The sequence below is a fragment of the Epinephelus lanceolatus genome, chromosome 3, assembly GCF_041903045.1.
Source record: "Epinephelus lanceolatus isolate andai-2023 chromosome 3, ASM4190304v1, whole genome shotgun sequence".
NCBI lineage: Eukaryota > Metazoa > Chordata > Actinopteri > Perciformes > Serranidae > Epinephelus > Epinephelus lanceolatus.
Genome location: NC_135736.1, coordinates 23563988 through 23584977, shown reverse-complemented (window position 1 = coordinate 23584977; position 20990 = coordinate 23563988). Strand labels below are relative to the sequence as shown.

The following is a 20990-nucleotide window of genomic DNA, read 5'->3' as shown; positions in this document are numbered from 1 at the left end:
TTCTTGCACAGTATTTAATGGAAGTATAATATTAAATGTTAAGAAATTTCACAACCAGATGGCTCATTAATTGATGGTCAATAAAAGGTCAATATAGTGTTCATCCAAATTTTTTATGTGAAATTGCTGACATATAGAAATTGCTGAGCCTGAGATCTATATCGATATGGAGACAGTACACAGGTATAAAACAGTAAAAATAAGGATGATTCTTTTTTTTGCTAGATTACCCAAAATATCACAAAATCATGGAGGCAAAGGCACCCTGAGTTAAGAGTGTGTTGTTAATTACTGATATCAAACCACCATAAGGCAGCATGTGTATGCATGTGCGTCAGTAACAGTCCACTATGACCTCTTGCCCCTGCTGTGTGTCTGGATGTGTTTGAGCAGCACTCGCAGTCAGTATGTCCTGCAGCAGAGACAGGGGGGAGTTATGGATGTGGTCGCTGCTTTGAGTCAGGACGTCCAGCCTCTTGTCTAAACCCAGAGACCTCAACGTCTCACACACACTCACAGTCAAACCGTCACCTCCCTCATCTGCTCCATTGAAACAACTCTGTGCTGCGGTGTCCGCCTCTGTGGCCCGATCGCTTTCCTTCATCCCCAGTATCCGTCTGATCTCGTGCCCCCAGCCCCAGCCAGGCAGCTCACAGGACACTGTTGCCATGGCAGCAGTTGCATCCAGGGCCCCTAGCGACAGAGGGCAGACTGTGTCTCTGAGTATTATCAACAGTCGGCAGGCCTTCAGAGCAACAGGTCTATCACAGTCAACCAGACCGCTCAACAACGCTGAGACGACTCCCTGCTCGACCACACTGGCCAAATCTGATTCCACTCCCTCCGTGTGTGTACCAGTGTGAGAGTGAAGTGTGTAAGTCTGCTCAGAAATCACACCATAGGGGTGCGGCGGGGCACGATTTACGTCTGAGCCATTCCTGTAACCCCGGTGACCTGAAAAGGCTTTGTCCAGCAGCAGCTCGGCCAGTTCCAGGGTGTGAACTTTGACCTCCCAGTCCAGATCGGCGCTCCCTTGTGAGAGGATGGAGCGCACACACTGCATCAGGAGAGAGGCGGAGGATGGCGACGATGGAGCCGAGTGTGAGGCGTGGGCAGAGAACCAGGTGATGAAGTATTGCACAACGGCCCTCCTGGGGAATCCCTCTGTGTCCTGGGAGAGGATCTCAAGCAGCCGACCCACGATTTCAGTCTGGGAAGACACACGTTTATTAATAAGAGTCGGGTCTGTATCACTGATAACATCTCTTAATTTTATTTCATTTATATCTTTATTTTCATTGTTTAATTCATTTTATTTTTATTGTTGTCATTAATTTATTTATATCACTTTTTTATTTAGTTTTTTATTTATTTATTATATATTTTTTTATTATTTATTTATTGATTTAATTAAAGGTATAGTGTGCGGGGGACATCTAGCGTTGAATGGCCCTATCTAGAGCCAGTGTTCGGTTTGTCCATTCTGTGCGACTGTAGAAACAACATGGCGGACTCCATGAGAGAGGTGATTATAAACAAATGAAAACATAGTTATGAATATTATATACCATTCCTGCCAACAGATGCCGCTAAATCCTACACACTGGACCTTTAAGTCTTTTTTTACTTATTTTTTTAATCCCTATTACTTTGTCTTTATCTTTCCATGTACAGAGGTATTTATCTACTGGTATTTAGCTTATAACACTGAAGTTATTTTGAGTGTAAATACAGATCACAAAATAATAGAGAAGACTATTACAGAAAGAGACACATAACAATGCTAACTATACAAATACTCAAATATATGTGCAAACAATAAATGAGTTTCCACTGCTTATTTACAGAGAAGACTGTAAATAAAGGACAAAAACCATTATAAGAGCGAGAAAAGAGAAAAGTCTCAACAGTGTTTGCCTCTGATTGGGTAAGATAAGAATGTGCTCTGCCACCAATAGATCACTATAAATCTTCCATCTACTCAGTGATCTGAGCGTACATGGGTAAATTTAAGGTGTGAACAAACTAACTACAAAACACAAGATAAAAAGTGATGCAAGGGCAGAATCAGTACTACGTGTTTAAATGTGGTTTAGTAAGGATCCTGGTGGCTGCATTTTGGGCTAGTTGGTGTTCTTGTAAATCTACAGAGAGGAAGGCCTGAGAAGAGTGCAATAAGTTGTCCAGTCTGGATGAGATGAATGCATGAATGAGAAGTTCTGCTTCTGATTATTCTAGAAATGGGGGCAAGGTGGAAGGCGAAGGTTATGACAACCCAGTATGTGTGGAAAGATGGGCATGACTAGAACAGAAGACAAGGTAGGATCAACATTAAGGCTCACTTTACAATAAGATAAAATAATAAAAGTTTATATTACGATACTGTAATGTGGCAGAAAAGTGAGGTAGAAGCTTCTGTTAAAACATCCAAACTCATGACTGATTGGATGGATAGAAGAAGGACCAACATCTGATACATGCCCACCACACCACAGTTCATCCCCATCAGAGCCAAATGTAAATCTTTTTCTGCCTACCTCCTCCTGAGTGAGTGCTGCCCCCTGCTGCCAGCTGTGTCTCAGTGTCTTTGCCAGTGCAGAGATGGCGCTGGCTCTCACATAACTCTCTGTATCCTGGAGTGCCTCCCTCAGTAGAGGAGTGGTACAGCAGCTGCCCAGCAGAGCGTCAGACACGTCACACACCTCCTCCTCCTCCTTGGCTGATTTCGGGGGAACCGGCACACCTGCCAGGTGACCCAGAAACTCCACCGTTGAGTCTCTCACCTCCCAACGCATGTCACACACACGCTTCCTCACTACCTCAACAAAATCTAATACATGGAAACATAATTTCAGTAACACATTCCTGTGTATAGCCACAAATATTTATGAGCTTCAGTGAGGAGGCTGCTGGTGACACATTACCTTGTCTGAGCTGGTCTGTAATAAAGGAGAGGTCTGTGCACACACTCATCCACTTTACTAAGACCTGGTAGGACTTGTGAAGTACCTAACAAACACAGACAGAGTCATTACAATGATAGAAAACGACGTGAGACAGATCCTTCAAGCATAAGTTTGTAACCCACATACTAAGAGACTGAGGCTGAGACTACATCTCACAGTGACTTTATGAATTCAGATAGCAGTCAGTGTGGAGGAGTTCTCCAGTGGTTAGAGACGCTCATGTAACCAGACAAACAGCCATTAACTGTTTATATTTTCCTTCCCCATAATGTTATAATGTATGTCACAACCTGTTTATATATTGATTTCAACAAGCTGACACTTAAACAGTTGTTTTAGAGTGTGTGCTGCTGGGTTAAGTTGTGGCAAATGAAGCTTACTTCTGTTGTGTATGATTTATGTGTGTAAGAGCTAGAGTGGGCAGTGTGATTAACATGGAGGTTCTGTGTCCCTGGGTGTCTGTCCGAATAAACTCAGGTAATCCATAAAGAGATCCGGGTGTCACGGCATCTTTGTCATCGAACCAACACCAGCTAGAAGTGCACCAGTCACGTATGGTAAAGACATTTAGTGAGCTAAGTCACTGCTCTCCAGTTGTAGTTGAAAGTCAGTGACAAAATAAGTTGTATTCAAATATGCATTAACAGGAAACACAACTTACAGTGGGGTCAGAGTCAGGATTGTCCAGATACTGTATCAGAGCTGTGAACACCTCACTGACTTTCTCCTTCGCTCCTGAAACACACAAGATGGAGGATACGTGCTAAATACTTTCACCTTGACATCACTTTCACACACTGAACACATATTGTATATCATAAAGTTTTGTCGCATTTGTTTTTGTGTCAGTATATGATGATATTTTATCTTACTTTACTCTGTTTTGTTGGAGAATCCTACAAATTGTTAAGTTATTTTATTTGAGATTCAGCTTCTCAGTGCTGAGAACATGACTTATGATCATCTGTACTGTTCAGCTTTATGCTTCCAGTATTACTCAGTTTCCAAATTTTTTTTTTTCTACGTTGAAGACAAACAGGTCGTGACAGATTTCTTTATATGGTCATCTGCTCCATAGCTCCACGGCAACATGAAGCCATATGCTGGGAAATGTGTAAATTTGGTTGCTAATGTTTTAAATTTTCCCTAATATTGGATCATACTCCTGCTTGAACATGTCCAGTCACACTTAGAAAAGTTTACTGTTGATTTCCCACAGTAGAAAGTGCAGCTATACTCTGTTACAGTCATTTCCCAGCTTTAATGGCGGTGCAGAGACGTTAAGATACAGAAGACCCTTAAATGCTGACCAGTCAGAGCAGACTGGACTTTTTGCAAGGGATGCTTAAGGAGACAGGCGCTAAAATGGAGCATTTCAGACAGAGATTAAATAGAGGAGTTCCAGCTCAGATGGCATGAGGAAAATAAAGTCTTTGTTGACCAGTGTAGCATGTAAACATGTTCTGGTAGAAACCCAAAGTACAAGTATGAACCTGAAAAAGAGCATAATAGGTCCCCTTCAAACTCTGTTGCCACTGTGGCTTCCTCTCCAATAAAGTTTTCCCTCACACTGACGTAAAAGTGGTTGGTAAAAGAGAGGAGAACATTTTTCTATTTGGATCACCCCACATAAACACACAGCATTACCTGGGCTGCTGCTGAGAGCCGTCAGAGCCTCTAGGGCACACTTCTGAACTTTGCCACTGCCGATTACATTCCTGCAAACCTCACTGAAACCAGAGGATGAGGAGAAAGAGACGCCACTGCAGATTCTTAACAATGATAAAACTGCAGTGACAATTAGCTGTGGAGGACAGGGGAGGACGCTGGAAGGCTGAGGACAAAAGACAGAGAGAGACAGACAGCGACGTTAGTCTGCTTCACATAAAGGATATAGTTTCTTGTCCTCTGTTTTGTCCTTATAGCCTCACCAGGAGTGTGATCCGTGGTGTGTTTGTCAGGCAGACACATGTCACAGAGATACAGGAGGTTTTACTCTTCATCTGCTCCGCCATTAACTGATGCTCGTCTGCTGCAGGAACAAAAACATATTTAGTTATAAAGACACTACAGACTGTTTTCTTTCTTTATTATAGAGTGTTCCTGTGTGTTTTACCAGTGGTGTTTGTGCCCAGTAGAGTCTGACCAGTTATAATGTCCAGGGGTAGCAGTAGTATTCTTACTGCCTGGGCTGTGTGGACTGCATCACTGGAGAGAAACACAGAGGAAAAAGAAAGCAGCACCCATAGGTGAATAAATATTGGTTTTCTTGTATAACTCGGTGCCAAAAACCAAACTACACTTCTCATATTGGTGATGCTGAAGCCACATTCTGTATGCGAGTGTGAAGTTGTGATCAGATGCTTACTGGTGACCTCTGCGAAGAAAAGCAGCTGCAGCGTGCATGAGGTCAGCGGGTTTGTTAATGTTCAACATGGACGACAGAAGACGGGCGACGCGTTGGTCTGTGCCTGAGCTGCTGAAGACAAACATGGACACTGTTGAACACTGAATCCTCTCATTGTAAAGAGTGTCATATGTTGTAAATAATTTTCTTCCGATTAACTGATTCTTGACTTTTAGCAGTGCTTGTTTTTCTTCTCTCTTATTGTTTATTGTGACCATTATGCACAAAAATACCAAAGCAAATTCTGTGTATGTGAAAACCTACTTGGCAATAAAACTGCTTCCAATTCTAACTGACTGATTGTTTCAGCTCTACACTGTCATCACAATGCAATATCCCCTTGTTCTTTTTATGTTACATTTATGCAGCAGGTGCTCTGTGAGTGTACAAGTGGGGGGAGTCGTTTCAGCTTCTCTGAACTATTCCTTTAACTCAGTATTTATAATGAATGCATACTATATGCCAACGTCATGGCGTTATCTTAGCTGGTCTTTGTAATTATTTGTAGTTGCCCTTTTTTGCATTTTTATGGTTGACTTCTTGACTTAGGCATTATCATACTTTTTGGCTTTTCTTTGTAGTAACCTTACTTTGAGTTTTATAATGCTTGTGTTAGAGCTGTACATTTTTATTCTGTATTTTGTTCTATGTTGTCTGTCTGTAACTTATATTGCTGCCTGTCTTGGCCAGGACCGTCTTGAAAACCCTCCTCCTTTTAATCTCAAGAGGTTATTCTGGTTAAATAAAGGTTAAATACAATAATAGCGTTGAAATCAGCACTACTGGTGTGTGACAGTCACCTATGTGAGCTGGGAAAATTGCAAAGTGTGCCATAAAGTTACAGATGTCAGTCTGAGGGGGCACTTACAGATTCAGATCTATTTTATTCCATCATATGTTTGCTTTTTACAGAGTTCCCCTCGAATTTAAGGACCTAACATGTCATAGTCTGAGACATTGATAAAGGTTAATTACTGTTACAGCACTGACATTTAGCAGGCTTTACAGAAGCTCACAGACAGAGGTTTGAATGTGTGAACACTTCTCACTGTGCTGTGTTGCAGTGATGGCAGACAATATCAAACGAACTTCAATTTCTCTTCTTGCACAAAACATATAAATTCAAGTCTTTAAACTGAATTTTCCCATGTTACACTGTGTTTGCGTTCATATGAGAGAGCCAGTCTACCTGCATGCAGCCAGAATGACGTCCATCAGAGGCAGAGTGAGCTGACTGCAGCCTGCTGTCACCAGTTCCTGCAGAGAGTCTGCGACTGTCTGGAGCAGCTCGTCCCGCAGAGGAGGCCCTGCCTGAGCCAGGAGCAGGGCCAGCAGTTTGAGGATCTGCAGACTCCGATGGAGCTTTGTGTTTTCTGGGGGAACCAGTGACTCCTTGAGGTACTCTGACATTACCGTGACAACAGTGGTGTACTCTGCGCTGGTTTCCAGGGAGAGGGCTGGGTCTTCTGAGTCTGTGATGGAGACATGTGTCCTCCTGTCTTCTTCTTCTTCTTTCTTAGCTACGCCGTTACATCCTGCAGAGGAGACTGGCTGAAAGAAGAGCAGGATGTGGGCGAGCATTTGATTGGCAGCTGAGGCGACGAATAGACTGGTGTCTGTCTGGAGTTGTAGGAGCGGTCCAATGAAATCTGGAGTGAGGAAGACAGATTTTAGTTACCAATTGGTTAAATTCTTAGTCTTTATTCCTAAATATTGCCTGTCTCCCTCTCATCAAATTGTCCTTTATAATATATTACATATTAGGAGAGATGGTCTCATTTCCTGCATGAAGAGTCACCTGATTGTACAAAAAAACTGAGAGCCTTAGGGTGCTGCAGCATGCTCCTTAAGCCCTGGATCCAGCCGATTCGTAAACATGGATCCTCCCAGAGACCAGCATCCTGCCAGTGCTGAAGGTTGAAGACCTGGTTCAGAATTGAGTGTTCCTGCAGGGGGGACATCACCAGAGTCATAAATTGTTCGTAACAATTTAGTAAAAGTACAAAGTGTTGTTAACTCTACCTGAAGCATTTTGAAGTCGTCCTGAGTGGCAGCCATCAGTCCGGTGAGCCTGAGAGAGAAGGAGAGGACACCGGGGTCTGAAGCTGTGTTGCGAACCACAGTGGATATGAATTCAAGCAGACATGGGCAGGCCTCCGGCAGAGATACACCTTCATCAGGGGAAAAGGTCAACATGAGACAGTGGTACTTATTTAGGAAGACACACAATTAAAGTATTATATCAAGACACATAATAAAGATATCAAAAGACACAGGGCCCCTCCCCTAGAAAATGAAGGCCCTTAGCAATTCAGTTTAGTGCAGAAACAATATGCAGTTTCATCAATTAGTCTACTGACAAAAAATGAATTGGCAGCTACAATCATTTGACTCAGATTCTAAGCAAAAATGATAAATATTCCTTTTTTTCCAAGCCTCTTAAATGTGACCATTTGCTGCTTTTCTTCGTCCAATGTGATATTATACTGAATTTCTTTATGTTTTGGACTGTTGGAAAACAATTACTGTATCACCTTGGACTCTGGTAAACTGTGGCATTTTTTTTACTGTTGTGACAGCCCCTTTTTGGTTCATTATGCTGTTACTGTGCTTCCTGTCTCCAGAACTGCAGACCTGTTGGAGGTTAATCAGTAGCATAGGACACAACTGGGACCAGTGTGCCACATGCATATAAAAGCAGCAGTCAGTCCTGTGGGCAGATTTCCTCTCATCCCCTCAGTGCTGTGGCTTTTATTTCTTCATCTTTGTTTTCACAGCGGACCATCCATGCAGCACATTTTTACTTGTCTGTTCATGCTGTACTGACTTTACAGATTACTACAATCTACTGTAAAACGTCAATTACAAGCCTAATTCTAATTAAATACCCAGTCCCCTTTTACTAGCCTGTTGTGGCTACACATTTAGACAAATAATCGCCTGTCTCAATTAAACACCTGATGTGGTTGCCAAGCAGCTCATTTTTTTTGTACAAGTAGTAGCAGTTCTTCAGATGTATAAAACCAGGTTGTTGGCTACCTAAAATTATGTGTCTATTCCTCGATTACCCTGTAAATTATTCATATTCCTTTAGTCCGTAAGGGTCCTCAGATCAAAAGAATGAAAAGGGTTTTTGATCAAAATGAATCCAAGTTGTGAGTATTGTTTTAAAAGGATAAAGTGGTGTTGTGTTGGTATGCTGGGTGCTGTAATCCCTGAGTACCATAACTCTGGTGGAGCTAGAACGAATTAATGATTGATAACTTATATGTTATATGAAGCCTAATATTTAAACAAGCAATATTCATACTGGTTTAAATAAACAACTTGATTGTATTTCCCATCTTTGCTGAGCAACAGTTTTGTTTGAAAGGAATTAAAGGCCTGTCCCAAATATAGGCCTGTTGATTTCAGTGATTAAAGCAAATAATGGCCCGGACTACTAATTGAAGTTTTATGGTGTTTGTTTGTTTTGAATATTTTGTGGTAAATAAAAATAGTTTATTATTTAGTTTATCTGTGTGTCTCACCTTTTTGGCCCAGTTAAGAGCTGGGCTGTGACAATATTTTATGACATGCTGGAGACTAAACAAAAGATTTATCTATGAATCAAAATAAATTATACCCTGTAGATCAAAACCGTGGTGTTATTTGGTGGCGCATGTTCTCAAACAAAATGTAATCAAGTTACCACAAATTAATTGCCACACTGTGAGGTTTTAAACTTTGGGGACCCTCAAGGTCAAGGCTCACTTTGCTCAGCCTTATATCCATACAGTTACCTGGGTGTAAAGTAACTTAATTGTCTGCAGCTCACCTCACATCTACCTATAGTAATCCACAGAGAAGTATCTAAAACACCTAAAGGCTCCATCTTAAGAGGTCAGACAGAGATGAAACCAGGAAGAGCAGAAGGTAGGAACAATCACAGAAAACCAAACTATCCCACCAACTCCAGTACTAACCAGCCTCGGTGAGCCCTGTGAACCAGTCCACCAGTTTCTCCAGGCTGGTGTCATCGGGCAGAGACCTCCCTGAGTCCGCCAGCACCTCACACACACTGGGCAGCAGCGACACACACTCTCTGTCCATGGTACTAGCGTATGTGTGTGTGTTAATGTTAATGAGCCTTAATAACTTTACAGCTAACAGTTACACTTTAGCACACATAGCTAACGTCGACGTACATATATGGAAATACAGCTAGAAGCTTTGTAATGTAGTATTGACTGAAAAGGAGCAGCTAGCTTAAATAGCAAAATGTAGTTTTTCCTTGTAGTTTTGCTAAACATCCATCTCGCGGGAAATAGTTTCGGATCTACCGGTGCGTGGCTTTCCGCTTCTTTCAGTGTAAAATATGAGCGTCGTAACAGGAGCACCTGCACTTTTTACTGATCTGTATATTTACTGATAGGTGACATTACAACAGCAGGCGCCGCGCAGCGCCGGTCACTATATTTTACAACTCTAATTTTTCCCCGCAGCGCGCCCTGGTCTCCGTGCCAGTTCCGTTTCCGTCACATCGTCCATTTTCGCATAATCGCACATGGTGCTGCACCGGCCGAGGACCGTCAGCCTCTTAATTTATGTCATTCTGCTCCATTGTGGCGAGAAATCCGTCTCGTAGTAGCTGATAAATGCAAGACACGGTGGATATGGTGGACGACCCAGAGTATGAGGAAGAGGAGCCCTCCTTCAGCGACCCGGAGGACTTCGTGGATGACATCGAAGATGAGGGTGAGCAGCAGCAGGAAACGCGCCGGCTTTCCGGCCTGTTGCTAACAGTTAGCTAACAGCCGTATTAATGGGGCAACAGATGCCACAAAGCTAGTTAGCTTGTCTGGTAGCCTCCGGGCTTCAGTATCAAAATGTAAATGTCTGATAATTAGGAATTAAACAGTTACATCGCCATTTTCCTTAAACATATGCCCAACATCTGCTAATGTTAAACGACGTTATCTCAGTGTAATCTCACGCCTATTGAAAACCTCACCCAGACCCCAGACTAACACTCACTGTGGCCTTGTCGCTGTCAGTTGAAAACCCGAAACCGGGTGCGAAGTTGACAAATAAAGAACATTTTGCAATAGCTGTCTGCATGGATAATGAAGGCCAAGACCATCACTGCGAACCTGCACTCTGGTTTGCCTGAATCAGCTGGTAACATAAACTACCTTTCACATCAGTGTAACGATAATCCCAACGCAGGGTGGTGTGGTCTGATCCATAATGCCCCTCAGGTCTGCAGATGAAACGTGAACAATTGACAAACCAGCGAAACGAACAACACTGAAATACAGTGTTTAAGGTCACCTAGCTGAAATTAGTAAAGTCTAATATAACAGCCCTGCATTAAAATGTCCCCATGTGAAGTGTGTAATGTTCAGTATTTGGTCACACATGGTTTTATGGTTCTTTTGGAGTCTGTAGCTTGTGGTGATGATAATATATTTTGCCCACATCATCTACATCAGTGAGGATAGACTAAATACCAGAAAAACTTCTTAGTATGAAGAAATAGTATGAGCAGCATCACGAACTACAACCTCCAGCTTCAGATAATCATAAAGTTCAATTGATATTTCTCTATATCTTTAGATTGCATTAGTTCAGCAATTGTCAAACGTTTTCTGTCACTTCTATTTTTTTTATCAGTCATTGACAATAATTGGTGATACAACTAACAAAAGAAGGATCCACATTGAATTTTAGTGAAATAAATGTCAGCATGATAGCAGCAGCAGCAAACCCTTGTTTTGTGTATTCATTCAACTTTGTTTCACTACATATTTTTCTCCTGGTCATCCACGCCCCACCTGCAGTGGCTCTGTGCCCCTACAGATGAGCCCACTCCTCAGTTTGAGAACTCACTGTAATAATTTAAACTTGGTGTACCTATTGAACTGGCAACAGAGTGTAGTAGGCTACACCATAGGTCAGATAATTTTAGACTATCTTGGACTATTTTTGTACTATACTGCCCTTTACATCCTGCCGACTGAGACTATTGATAAATATGGAAGTCCCACCAGTGATATGTTGTGGTGGCATCTTTGGTGGGGCTCATAATAATCAGTTCAATCTGATGATTTTTGCTGCACATACCCTCTCCTTCCTCTTCCCATGTTTCCCCGTGTGTCTTTTACTCTGCTGCTGTCTAATAAAGGCAAAAAATGTACTGACAGTTACACCCATGATCTCAAAAAATGAAGCCAGTGGTCTCATAACAGTTTAAATTGAGAGCTGTCAGTGCACGAAAATGTATTTGGAAGCCCAGGCTCACACAGACAGATTAAATAAGTGACTAACAGTTCTGTTTCTCTCTTCTATCTTTCCACCGTCTTTCTGTTCCCTTCAGAGCTCCTGGATGACATCCTGAGGGAGAAACCTCAGGAGGCTGACGGCATAGACTCGGTGGTGGTGGTGGACAATGTCCCTCAGGTGGGCCCGGAGCGCTTGGAGAAACTCAAGAACGTCATACACAAGATTTTCTCCAAGTTCGGCAAGATCACCACTGAATTCTATCCAGAGGCTGATGGCTTGACCAAAGGGTATGTAATTTGCTCTGTACTCTGTTATGGCATTACACTTGCTATAATGTTTAATATAAAATGTTAAACAGACCAGTATCTCATGCAGGTACATCTTCTTGGAGTATGCTGGTCCCACCCAGGCCCTCGAGGCAGTTAAGAACGCAGATGGATATAAACTCGACAAACAGCATACATTCAGGGTGAACCTCTTCACTGACTTTGACAAGTAAGTGGGCCGTGTCTGATGAGGAATGCAGCAAATGTGATGGCAAATGTGTGTGAGACAAGGAGATTAATCCTGTTGGCTTATTTCTCCAGGTACATGAACATCAGTGATGAGTGGGAAACTCCAGAGAAGCAGCCATTCAAAGATTTTGTGAGTTGGGGTTTTTTTTTTCAGCAACTACTTTTACTGATCATAGGTAGTTTATAATGTAGGCTTTTTTGCACTCCTCATAAAAATGTGAAGTTATGCCCCTATTTAACCCTTTAAAACAAATTAATATGCCAAAATGTCTGTCTGTTCAGGGTAATATGCGCCATTGGATTGAGGACCCAGACTGCCGTGATCAGTACAGTGTGATCTACGAAGCTGGAGAGAGGACCGCCATTTTCTCTAACGATGCTAAAGAACCAATCACAGCTGAAGAGAGAGCAGTAAGTAGAAACAAAGGGTTAATTGGGGTCATGTTAAACGTCATTCAACAATAGTGTTTGGCTTACAGACTAATCTATACATTTTTTTGTGTGTCTTGATTTCAGCGCTGGACAGAGACGTATGTCCGCTGGTCTCCTAAAGGCACCTACCTGGCCACCTTCCATCAGCGGGGCATTGCACTGTGGGGCGGCGAGAAGTTCAAACAGATCCAGAGGTTCAGCCATCAGGGCGTGTCCCTCATCGACTTCTCACCATGTGAGAGGTAATCAATATTTCTGTTTAGCAGTACTAATTGACACCTTCGTAGCATTAGTCATTATTGGATGAAGCGTGTATAAGCATTAGCTTCAAGCGTTATTGAGTGATGTGAATGGATGCACTGTTTGATGATGTCAGACTGATGCAGCTGTTAGAATACAGCTGTAATTATAGAATGTGGCAAAATGTGACAATATCTGTGGCATCCAAAGAAGAAATGCACAGAAACACAGTCTCCCTCTCACTTACTGGCACTATTAAGTTGGCAAACCATTAAAAACTGTACAATTTTTGACATTTTTCAATTTGATTTTAAGTTTTCCTGTTCCTTTCCTGTAAAATTTGATCAGTATGGTTCATACTTTAGAGAGAAATGTAGATTTTCAACTAGATTAACATAATAGTGATTTCATTTTTTGCTTTTTAAGGAAGCAGAGTTTTATAGTCCCCAGTTGTAGTCATTTGATATTGCACATCTGCTGACACTGGGTCTGATACTTTTATTTACCTACATATTGATTTCACAAACTACTTGATCTAAATACTGATGGTCCTGGTTTAAAACAATTAAGCTGATAAGTTGTACTTACTGATAAAGGATGATGGATAATTTAATATGAACTGTGTTGTCTCTGAGCTGTCTGAAACTCCATGTGTGGTTGTTGTGTCCTCCAGGTATGTGGTGACCTTTAGTCCACTGATGGACACCAAGGAGGACCCACAGGCCATCATCATCTGGGACATTCTGACCGGACAGAAGAAGAGAGGTTTCCACTGCGAGAGCTCTGCACACTGGCCCATTTTCAAGTCAGTTTTTCTCTCTCATAGTCAAGATTTCATCTACTTCATTGTTGTTTTCACATCTGTTTCTCTTGTAGTGATTTAAATGTAACCCAATTAAACACCGACCACTACATTAAATTCAGTTCACAATGTAACACTATATTTCTTTAAATATTAATCACTTACTTTTCCAACTACGTGTAAGTTATCTTTTAAAATCCACATGAACCACTCTCCACATTGGCATTAATTAGATCAGCTGTGCATATTTATGAAAATACGTCACTTTTAAAGCCAGTTCATGCGCTGCTCCCATTATTTCCTTCTTCCAAAACAGCCGTGAAGGACACCACACGGAAATGCCAGGAGTTGAGTTTTCATTAAACTAAAAATATGACTGTTGTGTTAACTGCATGCCTAATTACTCAGAGCACACAAGACCAAATTGCCAAGCAATGGAGCATTTAAAAGGCTATTTGCACAGATCTCTTTTAACTGAAAATATTCTCTGGATGTTGTCTTTACTTCAGCAGTCTCTCCCATGCTCCGTGTGTGTTTGGAGGGGCTAAGCCCAGCACTTGGTGAAACAATAAATTAATAATTGTGTGAAATTTTAGCAGCAGTGCTCATAATTCACTGAATGAATAGAGGGTCAACACTGCAAATTATAATTAATCCCACCTCACTACAGCATCCCATTCTCACTAATAACTGAAGAGCTGAAATGTTTGACAATTTCCAACACCTCGGAGTGACACTGGACAACAGACTCAGATGCATAACCAGCACCACTGTCAGGATTATTTGTCTCCCTGCATTCAACCTTGCAGAACCAAACAATAAGGCCATTGCAACCTTAATAGGACAGAACATCACACACCCGCTCAATCACCACCTTACCCTACTGCCCTCCAGGCGCAGGTACAGAGCCCTGAGGTACAGAAGGGCTCACTTTGGGAGAAGCCTAATCCCCGCAGCCATAGTGACATTCAACAATAGGCCTCACTGAACTGGCCTGAGTGTGTACTGTTGTCTGTCATTGTATGTTGTTACTGTGTGCTGTTGTATGTGCATTTGTCTGATGTGTCAAGCGCTGTGGAAAAGAATTTCCCCTTATGATCTATTTGTTCACAGATGGAGCCACGATGGGAAGTTTTTTGCCAGGATGACCACAGACACACTGAGCATCTATGAGACTCCAGTAAGTAAATTTACCTAAAAAAACAGTTGTATTAATGTTAAGTGTTCAATTGACACTAAAGCCATGTTTCTACTCCATCAGTCAATGGGCCTGCTCGACAAGAAGAGTCTCAAGATCACAGGAATCAAGTAAGGGGCCTGAATGATGCTTTTATAATCTGTTTCTTAAAATTTACAGTTGTTAAATTTTGAGATTTCAATAATAATCTGCGTGTTTTTGTGTCAACAGGGACTTCTCATGGTCTCCTGGTGACAACATCATAGCATTCTGGGTACCTGAGGACAAAGATATCCCAGCCAGAGTGACTCTGATGCAGATGCCTTCCCGTCAAGAGATCCGCGTGCGCAACCTCTTCAACGTCGTCGACTGCAAACTGCACTGGCAGAGAAATGGAGATTACCTGTGTGTGAAAGTGGACAGGACTCCTAAAGGAACACAGGTACAGAGGAAGAGCGAAAGAGAGGAAACAGCTGAGACCTCACTTGGAAAAATAAAATAAATATATTAAAATGAAATGCTAAATTTAGTTCTTAATCTTTTCAGGGTGTGGTCACCAACTTCGAAATCTTCCGCATGAGGGAGAAGCAGGTTCCTGTTGATGTGGTGGAGATGAAGGGTAAGAACATACTAAACACCAAAGATAACGTTTTCATTGTTTTCTAAAGAAATAAATCCCTGATCTGTTGGTTGTTGTGTTTGTCTTTTTTAGAAAGCATCATTGCGTTCGCATGGGAACCCAACGGCAGCAAGTTCGCTGTTCTCCACGGAGAGTCTCCCAGAATCAACGTCTCCTTCTATCATGTCAAAAACAACGGCAAGATCGAGCTCATAAGTGAGTAGATCAGACAGATGTGTGCTAACTGCCCTGTTAACACTGTGTTGCACCATATGGGAGCACTGCATGTGACACTTTTTGTCCTTTTTTCCTGCAGAGATGTTCGACAAGCAGCAGGCCAACAGCATCTTCTGGAGCCCCCAGGGACAGTTTTTGGTGCTGGCTGGACTCAGAAGGTCAGTGAAACCTCTCTCTTTCTCTCTGTGTATTTTTATTTCTGTGATTAACAGACACAAGAAGCCCTGATGACAAACTAAATAACTTTTCTGACACCTCGTATGAGAGCTAAGCTCCTGATTCTAACTTTGATCTGAGGCTCACAGTATTTTAAATTTATGTGCGTCAGTTGAACAGTGTCTTGTGTGTGTTTGGGTATAATGTATTTTCCTGTGTGTGCGCAGTATGAACGGAGCTCTTGCCTTTGTGGACACGTCAGACTGCACCATGATGAACATAGCAGAGCACTACATGGCCTCTGACGTAGAGTGGGACCCGACTGGTCGCTATGTGGTCACCTCCGTCTCCTGGTGGAGCCACAAGGTACGTGCTGCTTCGTGACGTCACATATACTTTTGTCTTTTTCTTTCCTGCCAGACCAAATGAACATTAATGGGTTGAAAATTTCGTACCGAACCTGCACTCACAACCACCTTTTATGTGTGTCTAGGTGGACAATGCGTACTGGCTGTGGACGTTCCAGGGTCGTCTTCTTCAGAAGAACAACAAGGACCGCTTCTGTCAGCTGCTGTGGAGACCCAGACCCCCCACCCTGCTCAGTGCAGACCAGATCAAGGTACCATTTTATCTCTCTGTATATACTGAGTAGGCTTGGGCGGTATCATGGTATTATTTTGAGGATATTTCAAACTTTTGATGGCATGATTTTCAAGTCCGTCAAAAATACAGGCACACATATTTCTATTAAACTCATATGGAGAGGCTGTATTGAGGATGTATTGTATGTAGTACACTTGCTGCGCCAACAGAGGTCAGTCTCTCCTGGTGTAACAGGCAACTGAGCTGACAAACATGGCGACTGAAAGTGGTGGCGAAAATGTTACAGGGCTGTAAACAGCCCACGAGCAACTGCAGAGAGAGACTGCTGGGAAACCAGCATATTTTCACATCTAACTCAGTGAATCAAGGGTTTATTTTGACCAAACCAGAGTTCATGATTATTGGAACAGTGGGAACACTAAGACGGTTTTGGTGAGTTTTATTGTGTGTCGGTCGAGTTTGAATAAAGTGTTTTTCACTGAGTTAACAAAGCAAATAAACCAGTCTTAGTTTGGTGAATTCAGAAGGTGTACTGCAGTATTTCTTTGTTTAATACAGAAGTAGGTGTAAGAAATATTCCTACACCTATTTTCCTGACATCCCAGGAGTTATATTGTTCATTTATTAGACTGAAAAAACTTGTGGAATGTAGCGAACTCATTGGTGGGTGGGTAGCAGGTAGCGCCCCACCCAAGTACCGTCATGAAGTGTATACCCCAGTGAAACCTCAGAAAAGCATGTGTATATTGATTTTGCCCAAGCCCATTACTGTGTGTGTGTGTCTGTGTCTGTGTGTAGAGCCAGTGATGACAAACTAAATAACTTTTCTGACACCTCGTATGAGAGCTGCACTCGTGGCTCCTGATTCTAACTCTGATCTGAGGCTCACAAATACATCCTGAGAACTGCTGCAGCACATTACTTACTACTGTACTGCCATATTTTTTTATTTTATATGTGGCTGTGAAACCTTTCTTTGCAGTAAATATCATCCTCTTCCTCTTTCAGATGATCAAGAAGGATCTTAAGAAATACTCCAAGATCTTTGAGCAGAAGGATCGTCTGAGCCAGTCCAAGGCCTCCAAGGTTTGACCTATTAATGTCTTTACCTGATCCAAGCTGTTCACATCTATAGCTTCACGTAGGAATGTACCTGCATCTGAATATTTTATGCTGGAAAGCATAAATGACTCGATTAAAAACAGATATTATTCATACCCAAGGGTTTCACTAACTTGTTCAGTGGGCTGAGAAAGCATTAGGAGGAGGTGTCATTTGCTGAGTAGTGATTCAAACGCCTAGTGTGTTAGCTGGTTGAACAGATGCAGATAATGATGTCTCTGTACACCTCTCTGAACCTTGTATTTTGTAGTTTGTTGGGAGTGCATCTTTCACAACTACTTTCCAGTATTTTCTCCTCCTTCATTATCCAGTTCAAACAGTGTTAACATACAGTATGATTCAAGTTTGTATGTTTAAGCACATTTGAAGTTGTGGTTCAATAATCTTTGTGCCTTGAGATGAAATTTTAAGGCTCTCTAGATCTATTGTAGTATAATTGTAGTTTCCATATTAAGGACAACTATTTATGGAGCCCCTTTAACACTTCAGAGATTTTAGGAATAAGAAGTGATACAGCCTGCATGTTTACAATCCCAGACATTACACTGTGCTGTGAAGCTGAATTTTTTATGTCTCTTGTTTGTGAGTAGGAGCTGGTGGACAAGCGCAGGTCCATGATGGAGGACTACCGTCGCTACAGAGAGACAGCGCAGCAGACCTATCTGGAACAGAAGAGCATTCGCCTCGAGCTCAGAGGAGGTGGGAATTCTCTCTCACCAACCTTTTACTTGTCTCCCTCCGTGGTCTTTAATTAAGAGAATTGCTGATGTTTGTTTATGTCTTCCAGGAGTGGACACTGATGAGCTGGACAGCAATGTGGACGACTGGGAGGAGGAGACCATTGAGTTTTTTATCAACGAAGAAATCATTCCCCTTGGAGATCTGTAGTCCCCTACGCAGGTAACACTTGCACATGATAAACACATTTTATTTTTATTTGTGTCATTGTGTAGTTTTCAGTCAGCCGTTGCTTTTGCCATTTTTAGTTCCAGTTAAAGGGTCGACTCGCCCAAATTACTTGAAAGATATTTTCACATTTACCCTCTATTGTGTCTGACTGTGTAGATGATTTCAGTTTTATTTGCTTGAGGTTTAGAAATGATTATTCTGCCACTTTTCCAATACTACAGAGGTGAATGTAATTAAGAATGTGCTGCTCTGAAAAAGCAGCTGCAAATCACAACAGTGTCTCTCATTGAAAATGTCTATTCAGTGGAAAATGGCTTAACTTTTGTGAACCAAGTCATTCATTTGTCGTGCAGCTGCAGTTTTATGAATGAAAGTTCTTGTGTGTGTGCTCAGAGAAAGAGATAGAACAAAACACAATTATTTGACAACATCCGGGAAGAATTTGTCACATTCTTGAGTCTGCCTTGTATAATGATTAGGGGTGTAAATCACTGGTTTCATCACGATACAATATCACATTGATTATTATTCTCTTTTTGTTGATGCAAATAACCCAAAATGTAAATACACACAAATATTCTCCATCTGTATGTAATGTGTTGTTCTTTCTCTTTCAGTCCATCCGTTTTTGTGTGGAAGGAGGAGAGAGGAACTGCGTCATTGATTGGAGGACGACGACCACGCTGTGAATTTTGGGGTTCACAAGCCTCAACGTTCAACTTAAGTGACATCATCAAAGCACGCCTTGCGGATCAGCAGCCACATCGAGGGACGAGAGAGACGATACTTTGTATTTAATATTTTCTCTCTGTCTCTCAGCATCATCCAACCCTGTATTTTTTTTCTCTGTGGAACTTGACATTCAGTAATACTGCCTCCTTTTTTTTTTTCTATTCATTAATTGGAGTCACTCCCTGTCTAATCTCAGCCCCGTCTCTTATTGGACCTTCTTTCTCCAGGGGTTGTTTTATGAACTAGCCTCATCATGCTAGTGTGTTATCACAGGGCAGCACAGAGTGCCAAACCAGTGGGGGGTGAAGGTGTTGTGACTAAACAAGTAGCCTTCTTTATAAATGTGCTGATGTGGCGCTATAGTGGCCTGTATCCTCCTCCTTTCAGACTAGGCTTTCACACAGGGAGGAGGGGGTGCGCAGTGGGAATAACTTTAAATAAACATTCAAACACAATACTACCTGACTTAGTGTTTGGTTCTTTATTGAAGAGGGAATCTTCTGTTGTCCAAGAAGAAGAAGCTCTGTGAGTAAACGGCCAGTAAGAGTACTTTATATATAATCTGCACAAATGATTCACAGAAGACAAAAATAAACAAACAAAATACAGTTAATTTAGTTAACTCAGGTGGTTGCACTGAAGCACAAACACTGCCGGTCACAAAGAAGGTTGTAGGATTTGTGATTGGGCCCATAATGGCATTTAACACTGAATTCCATGAGCACTGAATTTAGCTGTTTGCAGATAAGGCATTTCCTCCTAGGCTCAGCAAGTTAATACACTTCCTGAGACCTGCTTTCTGCTCAACCATACAGCGTTTATTGCTGTGCTGGCTTTTCCATCTCATTTCCACATTTAAGTCCTAGTGTGTAGAATTTAAGGGCATAGTGTATTTTCATTATAATCATCTTAATATAAGAATCATTGATTTTTTTGTTACCTAAGAATGAGCCATTTATTCCTACATATGGAGTGGGTCGTCTTCCACAGAGTCCCCCACTGAGTTGAGTTGGTTGCCATCTCCAATCTCACCACAAGATGCCACTAAATCCTACACACTGGACCTTTAAACTGCAGTAGTCCACATAAATCGCTAACTTAAGATATCTGCAATAGTACCGATCAAAGTATGTAATCCCGCGGCAGTTGCGACATGCCGCAAGCTGCCATTCCTAACCTTACAAACGCTTAGCCTGAAAATCCAGACCCAAATCTAGAAAGATTTAGGGTCTGGCTATGAGTATGCAAATGGCCCAACTTGAGGGGCGGCACCAAGCATGCTTCGAAAATATCACTGCACGCAAGTGGATAACACTACGACCAATCAGAGCAATACACGGGGTGATGTATCCAGAGCTTGGCTACCAGCGGAGCTAACTGGTAGATGAGAGACTTACCGTATCCGATCAGCAAAACAGCAAAAAACGCCCTTCTTGCAAAGGAAAGATTCGAGCGCCGTCTTCTGTTCCTCTTTTAGAGAAAAAGCCAAGTCTAACTCGTTCATTGTAGCAGCCAAAGCCATTTCAAACAACTGGTGTTCATCTGTAGCCATCTTGCAATGTTTCCTGACTGATTCCGGACTTCGTCGTTGCAGCGCTGTCGTCATCTGTTTAGCTCGCCTCTGGCCCGCCTATATCAGATACACTGATGTGATTGGTGCAGCTCGGCTCCAACGGCATGGGTAATGAGCATCATCACTGATTGCCAGAGTGACTCACTGAGCAAATTCAAACTGTGCTCTCGCGAGAACTCTGGATTTCCAGGGTAACAAACGCTTGTTGTTGGGCACAAATTGAAACAGTACCTGAG

General features: G+C 42.1%; 2 protein-coding genes and 2 non-coding genes across 6 annotated transcripts; 3 read left to right on the top strand and 1 right to left on the bottom strand.

The window, feature by feature from the left end:
• brat1 (BRCA1-associated ATM activator 1) lies at positions 1-9775 on the bottom strand. Of its 3 annotated transcripts, none has more exons than XM_033624473.2 (12): positions 9339-9775; positions 7396-7544; positions 7172-7319; positions 6563-7022; positions 5335-5445; positions 5083-5174; positions 4898-4998; positions 4614-4800; positions 3628-3701; positions 2925-3009; positions 2538-2830; positions 1-1210 (listed from the first exon to the last, which is right to left on the bottom strand). In XM_033624473.2, exons 1-12 carry the CDS (start codon positions 9463-9465, stop codon positions 335-337), a joined length of 2703 nt encoding a protein of 900 aa, XP_033480364.2. In that variant the 5' UTR covers positions 9466-9775; the 3' UTR covers positions 1-334. The 3 variants fall into 3 exon arrangements, with proteins under 3 accessions (XP_033480364.2, XP_033480366.2, XP_078022278.1); XM_033624475.2 differs by having other exon boundaries at positions 4898-4995; XM_078166152.1 differs by lacking the exon at positions 5335-5445.
• Positions 9776-9892: 117 nt separating this feature from the next.
• On the top strand, positions 9893-19638 carry eif3ba (eukaryotic translation initiation factor 3, subunit Ba). Its single transcript, XM_033624476.2, has 19 exons — positions 9893-10110; positions 11732-11924; positions 12013-12132; positions 12225-12282; positions 12435-12563; positions 12669-12826; positions 13498-13629; positions 14740-14806; positions 14888-14934; positions 15035-15245; positions 15350-15422; positions 15516-15638; positions 15739-15817; positions 16043-16181; positions 16309-16434; positions 17427-17504; positions 18131-18239; positions 18328-18440; positions 19067-19638. Exons 1-18 carry the CDS (start codon positions 10011-10013, stop codon positions 18426-18428), a joined length of 2043 nt encoding a protein of 680 aa, XP_033480367.1. The 5' UTR covers positions 9893-10010; the 3' UTR covers positions 18429-18440; positions 19067-19638.
• On the top strand, positions 15880-15960 carry LOC117256121 (small nucleolar RNA SNORD60). Its single transcript, XR_004501629.1, has one exon. It is a non-coding gene; the product is annotated as a small nucleolar RNA SNORD60 (small nucleolar RNA).
• LOC117256115 (small nucleolar RNA SNORD60) lies at positions 17217-17305 on the top strand. Its single transcript, XR_004501624.1, has one exon. It is a non-coding gene; the product is annotated as a small nucleolar RNA SNORD60 (small nucleolar RNA).
• Positions 19639-20990: the final 1352 nt, after the last annotated feature.

What these genes read in the sequence shown, in the direction of transcription:
- brat1 (XM_033624473.2), bottom strand. Translation starts at nt 9,465, where the DNA reads ATGGACAGAGAGTGTGTGTCGCTGCTGCCCAGTGTGTGTGAGGTGCTG. An exon ending in TTTCTTCGCAGAGGTCACCA is followed by an intron (nt 5,175 to 5,334) that starts GTAAGCATCTGA and finishes GTTTCTCTCCAG; the next exon opens with TGATGCAGTCCACACAGCCC. An exon ending in ACTGGGCACAAACACCACTG is followed by an intron (nt 4,999 to 5,082) that starts GTAAAACACACA and finishes TTGTTCCTGCAG; the next exon opens with CAGACGAGCATCAGTTAATG.
- eif3ba (XM_033624476.2), top strand. Translation starts at nt 10,011, where the DNA reads ATGCAAGACACGGTGGATATGGTGGACGACCCAGAGTATGAGGAAGAG. An exon ending in GGACTCCTAAAGGAACACAG is followed by an intron (nt 15,246 to 15,349) that starts GTACAGAGGAAG and finishes TAATCTTTTCAG; the next exon opens with GGTGTGGTCACCAACTTCGA. An exon ending in GTGCTGGCTGGACTCAGAAG is followed by an intron (nt 15,818 to 16,042) that starts GTCAGTGAAACC and finishes GTGTGTGCGCAG; the next exon opens with TATGAACGGAGCTCTTGCCT.